Here is a 7,665-nt window from a genome sequence, read left to right as displayed (position 1 = left end):
GTTGGTGTGAGAGCAATTTATAGAGAGGGGACAAAGATATTTTTTTGGACGTTTTGTGCTCTGGCGATGACATCATCCACTCTAGGACACGCAACACACACTCACTAGAAACGCAGAAAAATCCTGAAATGATCACTAAACTTAAACAGCTTTTTCACAAAAACTGTAAAAGATATCACACTGAAAAGATATAGCCTAATACCTGAATATTTTGTGAACATTTTAAAGTTTGTTTGGCGTCTGTAGGTGAAAGTATGAAGGAGCTGAAAATTTTGGGAGCGGAAGAAGATTTGAAGGATTTGAAGCATGCTCTCATTGACTTCAATGTTAAAAAAAAGTCATAAAAAGCTGAATATTTTAAAAAGTATAAATAGTAGAAAAAAAGCTGAAGAAGTCCCATCATTAGCTGAAAGAGCTGAACATTTTAAAAGTTGAATGGTTTTAATAGCTGAAAGTATGCAGAAGTTACAGAGAGCCAAAAAACGTACGGAATAATAAGAATAAAGAAAGAACAGGATAACAATAGTTGGAATGCTGCTGAACAGCATTCCCACTAAATATATGAAGTCGAAGCTAACTCTGACAGCTGTAGGGCAGCTAACACAAACTTTAGCTGTCTCCATGAAGCTCCCAGCTAACGTTAAGCTCCTATAACTTGCAATGCAGTTAGGAAACAAGAACGAGCTAACTAATGGTAACATAAGCATTTTGGCTCTGTTTATGTTGAGTTTGATAACATATAACATACATGGTACTTGGCCGTCGGCTGTAGTCTCTGTGGTATGTCCGAGTGCTAATTTTGGGCCAAGACAAAGGTGAGGTGGGCCGACGCCACAGTCGGCCTTCGTTGCCCTAGTCAGTGCCTTTTGTTTTGCAAGTCTTGTTACCCAATCATTTATTCCAGTTCCCTGCCCACTCCAGCTTTGCCTTGTTTCGTGATTAGTTCCTTGTGTATTTTACCATGTCATGTTCTTTGAGTCCTCTCCGAGAATCATCACCTTATCTTGGTGGAGAGGTTTGTGTGTCCCTATGAACCTGAGGGCTGTGTTGTCTGGAGCTTTGTGCTCCTGGTAGGGTCTCCCAAGGCAAAGTGGTCTCAGTGAGGGGCCAGACGAAGAATGGTTCAAAAACCCTATGGGCCCTATCTCGCGCTCAGCGCAATTGCCTTTGTACACCGACACATGTATCATTCCTATTTTGCACCCGACGCACAGCAGACTTTTCCCTCCACAGACTCACGTCTGTAAATTAGGGAATGTATTTGCGCTCCCGGGGGCGGTTCAGCGAAAAGAGGAGGCGTGTTTAGGCGCAAACGTTCCCCAGTGCTATTTTGCAGTTTCAGAAAACAATTCCGTCACAGACCAGGAAAAACCTAGTCTAAAGTCAGTGGCGCTAGTCTAAAGTCAGTGGCGCAGTTATTCAGATGCTATTTTAGGGGCGCATGCTTGGCCATAATGTAGCGTGTGCACAACGCGCTTACACTTTGCTTCTCTCATCTACATGGATGCAGCAGTTATTATAATAATAATAATAATTACAAGGAAAAATATTACTGAAAATGCGGTTCAGGTGTTTGGATAGGTCAGGAGGCACTTTACAGTGCAGTCCTCAAAAAGTCGCAGCATTCTTTGTGGCTTGTGTTTTACACAACATTTCCATGAATCATGGATGTGATGACATAAATTAATAAATATTAGAGGACTTAAGGAGATGTGATGTTGAACTACGGTGGGATTGGACACTCCGGCGGGATCTGGTCCGGGAGTGGCAATGCGCGATGCGCTCCTGGTGGAGCGGGTGGACGGAGATGGAGTGGAGGGAGGAGGAAGAGGCACAACAGGAGCAGGTGGTGCGTTTGGAGGCCCACGCTCCATGGCTGCAGCAATCCTCTCCAGACTTGAGGAGATGCGCCCGAGAGGCTGCAGCAACATCGCCACCCGGTCAAGACGGCCATTTATTACTTTGCCACATCCCGGACAGCTCCCGCTGGCGTGCGCCAGGCAAATCCGCCGTCATAATAGCCATCCGCCATGGAACAAGCGCACCTGCTCTTAAAGGGAATGTGAGATGACGCTCTGATTGGTTTATTGCACGTTACGCCCAAACCACACCTAGCTACTTCTTAGTCTCGGTTCTGGAACCATACTCCTGGATAGGGGTTGGACTCTTTTCTTCTCCGGAGTTGCCCAGGGTGTGAGGCGCCGGGCGGGTGTGGGGATACTCACAAGCCCCCGGCTCCAGTGGGGGACTCCATAGTTGTGCTGGGGGACTTCAACTCGCACGTGGGCAATGATGGAGAGGCGTGATTAGGAGGAACGGCCTCCCTGATCTAAACCCGAGTGGTTGTTTGTTGTTGGACTTCTCTGCTAGTCATGGATTGTCTATAACGAACACCATGTTCGAACATAGGGATGCTCACAAGTGTACTTGGTACCAGACACTCGGGTGAAGAGAGGGGCGGAGCTGTCAACGGATCACCATCTGGTGGTGAGTTGGGTCAGGGGGTGGGGGAAGACTCTGGACAGACCTGGTAAGCCCAAACGGGTAGTGTGGGTAAACTGGGAATGTCTGGAGGAGGCCCCTGTCCGACAGACTTTCAACTCCCACCTCTGGCGGAGCTTTTCGTGCATCCTTGTGGAGGCTGGGGGCATTGGACCCGAGTGGACATTGTTCAAAGTTTCCATTGCTGAATGATGGGGGATTGTTGTCAATTTCCCAGAAAGAAGTCACTGAGATCCGTCCAGAAATGCTCAAGGCTCTGGGTGTGGAGGGGCTGTCTTGGTTGACACACCTCTTCAACATTGCATGGAAGTCTGGGACAGTGCCAAAGGAGTGGCAGACCGGGGTGGTGGTTCCCCTGTTCGAAAAGGGGGACCAGAGGGTGTGTGCCAATTACAGGGGTATCACACTTCTCAGCCTCCCTGGTAAAGTCTACTCCAAGATGCTGGAAAGGAGGGTTCGGCCGATAGTCGAACCTCAGATTGAAGAGGAACAATGTGGATTCCATCCTGGTCGTGGAACAATGGACCAGATCTTCACTCTCGCAAGGAGACCAGATCTTCACTCTCGCAAGGATCCTGGAGGGAGCCTGGGAGTATGCCCATCTGGTCTACGTGTGTTTCGTGGATTTGGAGAAGGTGTATGACCGGGTCCCCCGGGAGATACTGTGGGAGGTGCTGCGGGAGTATGGGGTGAGGGGGTCTCTTCTCAGGGCCATCCAATCTCTGTACGACCAAAGCGAGAGCTGTGTCTGGATTCTCGGCAGTAAGTCGGACTCATTTCAGGTGAGGGTTGGCCTCCGCCAGGGCTGCGCTTTGTCACCAATCCTGTTTGTAATATTTATGGACTGGATATCAAGGCATAGTCCGGGTGGGGAGGGGTTGCAGTTCGGTGGGCTAGGGATCTCATTGCTGCTCTTTGCAGATGATGTGGTCCTGATGGCATCATCGGCCTGTGACTTTCAGCACTCACTGGATCGGTTCGCAGCCGAGTGTGAAGCGGCTGGGATGAGGATCAGCACCTCTAAATCTGAGGCCATGGTTCTCAGCAGGAAACTGATGGAGTGCCTACTCAAGGTAGGGAATGCGTCCTTACCCCAAGTGAAGGAATTCAAATACCTTTGGGTCTTGTTCGCGAGTGAGGGGACAATGGAGCGGGAGATTGGTCGGAGAATCGACGGGGCGGTATTACATTCAATTTATTGCACCGTTGTGACGAAAAGAGAGCTGAGAAGAGAAGAAGGCAAAGCTCTCGTCTACCGGTCAGTTTTTGTTCCTACCCTCACCTATGGTCATGAAGGCTGGGTCATGACCGAAAGAACAAGATCCAGGGTACAAGCGGCCGAAATGGGTTTCCTCGGGAGAGTGGCTGGTGTCTCCCTTAGAGATAGGGTGAGAAGCTCAGTCATCCATGAGGAGCTCGGAGTAGAGCCGCTGCTCCTTCGCGTCAAAAGGAGCCAGTTGAGGTGGTTCGGGCATCTGGTGAGGATGCCCCCTGGGCGCCTCCCTAGGGAGGTGTTCCAGGCATGTCCAGCTGGGAGGAGGCCTCGGGGAAGACCCAGGACTAGGTGGAGGAATTACATCTCCAACCTGGCCTGGGAATGCCTCGGGATCCCCCAGTTGGAACTGGTTAATGTGGCTCGGGAATGGGAAGTTTGGGGTCCCTTGCTGGAGCTGCTCCCCCCGCGACCCAACACCGGATAAGCGGACGAAGATGGATGGATGGATGTTCTTTGAATTCTTTTGTTACTTTGTTTGTCATTGTGCCCTTGGCACCTCATGTGCATCCTGTAATAGTTTTCCAGTGTGTATTCCTTGGAGTAATAAATAGTAAGATTTTTTGTTTCTCTATCCTGGCTGTTGCTGTCTCTGCATTTTGGGTCTGAGCCTGCACAACCCTGACAGTAAAGACATCAGTGTCCACCAGAGATTATGAGGGAGAAGGGGAAAGGTGGAGAGAATGGTAGAAAGAGAAAAATCAGTTGCATGACATTTCTTGGCATAAAGCTTCCAGAGCTGCAGCTTCTCTCCTACTACCACTGATGAGGAAGAGACAGGACGAAGCAGAGGTCTGTACAAGGTCTGATGTTAGCTAACATTAGCATCACAATCTTTTCACTCACAATTAACATCTGTTAATAAATGTTAGCCCAATATGCAACTATCAGAACTTAATTGGCTAGTTCACAACTTAGCTTTAAAATGAATTTGATTTGGGACTTACCTTAACTAAGGACTGGACTTGACAAAATCTGTGACTTGACTTGCCCACACTTAAATAACTTGAGACTTGCTTGATACTTGAGAAAAGATGATTTGGTCACAACACTGACTGATGCTATAGTAGTATCTAAACTGCCTTCTTTAGGAGCCTCCATTGTTGTTTAATATGAACAGTCATCAAGCACACACCTACACCATGCCTTTAGCTGCCAGCTGGGCCTCGGACAGCAAACCATAGATTGTAAATATGATGGACGTAGCTTCAGTGAAGTAACCCATTGGTGTGTGGACTGCTGTTTTGAAGCTATATAGTTTGCATTTTGGCCAAAACTATCTTAGTATTTTGAAGACAGAAGTGACCATATTTGGTCAGCTGTGGAGAACGACATAGCTTAGCCAACATCCTGTATGGTTTCACTGGCCCTGCACTAAGCTAAACACTAGAGAGGAAACATTGGTGATCTTCAACTGGCTGATTCGAGATATCCAGTAGAGTTTTCTGGGCCTTTTTTTTTTTTTTCTTGGATGGGATTGCTATGGAAAAAGTAAACAGGGTGCTGTAAGAGCACATGATGTTTAACCATAAATCCATCTAATGTAAATAGCTCACATTACTGTATTGTGTGAGTTAACTTCATTTATTATTGTATTTGGCGTTTTCATTTGCCAGGTGCAAATGTGTCACCAAAACAATTTCCTTCCCGAGACTGTTTTGCAGAGCCACCGTCTCTGCATACAGACTTCCGTGCCTCCCGAGTCAATTGTGATTGGGTTAAAGAAATGCAAATTACTGTTTTTTTTCCTATCCCAGAATGCATCTATGGGGTAGCCTGACTGTTCTCCAAAGGGCTGTGGAGATAGAGCTGGCAATGCAAGACTACTGTTTTAGTAACTTCAAAAGTTATCTGTTAGACAAAAAATAGGACAAAGGAATGGAAGCAAGTATAGAAAATGACAAAAGAGAGATTGGATAGAGAGACAGTGAGAGAGGCAGGGCTACAGAGAGAGCAATGATGATGGTGGGATGTGCAGAGTGAGGGAGGAGGGGCATCAGGGATCAAACAGGGACAGAGAGAGAGGAGGGGATGAAGAGAATGTGAGAGAGATAAATCAGTTACATGACTCAGGTTTGTTCAGAAAGCTGCCAGAGCTGCAGCTATCTGCAGATCTCTGCATATGGAGGTTGAGGACGGAGCCCAGCTCTGCTTTCCACAGTTCCCAAACACCTCCTGCAGGAAGCCCTTGTCTCCTTGGCCCCAAACAGTTACCATTGTGTTCTACTCCATCTCTCTGATTACTGTGACTCTCAACCTGCTCATCATCATCTCTATCTCACACTTCAGGCAGATATTAACTTTTCATCTTCTCTCTACAGGAATTGTAATTTAAAAATGTGAACAGCTGCTGTATATTTAGAAGAATTGTCTTTGAGCTAGTACTGAATAATGTTCCTCCAAATGTCTGACTCGGATGCCAGAGACTGTTGTTCATGTCCACTCTCTTACCAATATTAAGCATTGCTTTCTGTCCACCGTGACCTCAACCAAGTCATTTTAACTGTCTACACTTAAACATATGGTAACTACTGATGTGGTGGAATGGAAAATGTTCAAACCCGTGGATTTTTATTTTCATTTTGAATACTATTTTTTGTTGTTTTGTCACTCTTGATGGTTTAATTGTGCTTTTCTCTTTCCCTCCAGGCAGCTCCACACACCCACCAACATCCTCCTCCTCTCTCTGGCTGTCTCAGACCTTCTAGTGGGCCTCCTGCTGATGCCGGGAGAAATCTTCCGATCAACATCCTGCTGGTATTTTGGTGACTTTGTGTGTGCTACGCATACTCTTCTTTCAGTCAATATTACCTCAGCCTCAATAGGTGACATGGTGCTCATATCAGTTGACCGTTATGTAGCTATATGTGACCCTCTGCATTACACCACTAAAGTCACTGCGAGAAGAGTTAAATTCTGTGTTTGTCTGTGTTGGCTCTGTTCTGTTTCCTACAGCCTTCTCTTTGTAAAGGATCTTCCGACTCAAACAGATATTGATAAATCCTGCTACGGAGCATGTTTGTTGTTCAGTGATGGCATCTCACTGTTTTTTGATCTTTTAGTTACCTTTATTGTTCCAGTTACTGTCATTGTAGCTCTGTATCTGAGAATATTTGCTGTGGCTGTGTCTCAGGCTCGTGCCATGCGCTCTCACATTACAGCTGTCACACTCCAGCATTCAGTGACTCCAAAGGCAAAGAAATCAGAGCTGAAAGCAGCCAGGAAACTTGGTGTTCTTGTACTTGTGTTTCTAATATGTTTCTGCCCGTTATACACATTAACATGGGAACATTACAACTGGATTACTGTTTTAGTTAAACCCTTTTTAAACATTCTTTTCTGTTTTAACTCTTGTCTAAACCCTGTGATCTATGCCTTGTTTTACCCCTGGTTTAGAAAAGCAGTTAAACTCATTGTAACTCTTCAGATACTGCAGCCTGGCTCCTCTGAGACCAACATGCTGTAGAGAGGCTGAGATCAGACTTGGTTTAAGGATAAAGCAATGAATGCTGTTCAGTGAATGAGTTATCAAATACAGAAAGTGAAGATATGATTACCAGATTCAAAAGACGCCCCTGAACAGACACTTTCATGTACACGTAGTTTTCCAGTATAGAAAAACATCAACGGTTGTTTTTATGACAAAACCGTCAGTACAAAACCACCATGTTCCCTTTCAGCTCAGCCACAAAAGTTGTTTTAATCATTTCAGTTTAGTGTCATTCATATTTGATTACTGTCAGGGGCATCGGACTGGGGGGAAAAAGGGGACTGAGTACCCAGGGCCCTCATGTGAGGAGGGCCCAAAAAGATGCTAGAATGAATAGCTGTGGATGCGGGGAGGGGCCCATAGAAAATGCCTTTCTACAGGGCCCAGGATTTTGTGCTAT

The 7,665-nt window shown here is 46.2% G+C and overlaps 1 protein-coding gene across 1 annotated transcript; it reads left to right on the top strand.

The window, feature by feature from the left end:
- The first annotated feature begins 5,848 nt into the window (after window positions 1-5,848).
- Window positions 5,849-7,434, top strand: LOC116045854 (trace amine-associated receptor 13c-like). The gene is made up of 2 exons (XM_031294204.2): window positions 5,849-6,064; window positions 6,425-7,434. The coding sequence occupies exons 1-2, from the start codon at window positions 5,898-5,900 to the stop codon at window positions 7,239-7,241; spliced, it is 984 nt and encodes a 327-aa protein (XP_031150064.1). The 5' UTR covers window positions 5,849-5,897; the 3' UTR covers window positions 7,242-7,434.
- Window positions 7,435-7,665: the final 231 nt, after the last annotated feature.

The sequence above is a fragment of the Sander lucioperca genome, chromosome 8, assembly GCF_008315115.2.
Source record: "Sander lucioperca isolate FBNREF2018 chromosome 8, SLUC_FBN_1.2, whole genome shotgun sequence".
Taxonomy (NCBI): Eukaryota; Metazoa; Chordata; class Actinopteri; order Perciformes; family Percidae; genus Sander; species Sander lucioperca.
The sequence above is the reverse complement of the archived record's forward strand: the minus strand, read 5'-3'. Positions and strand labels throughout refer to the sequence as shown.

Bases quoted from the DNA above. Each gene is read 5' to 3' on its own strand.
- LOC116045854 (XM_031294204.2), top strand. From the start codon at position 5,898: ATGGAGGTTGAGGACGGAGCCCAGCTCTGCTTTCCACAGTTCCCAAAC. The intron at 6,065-6,424 runs GCAGATATTAAC...CTTTCCCTCCAG, and splicing joins ATCTCTATCTCACACTTCAG to GCAGCTCCACACACCCACCA.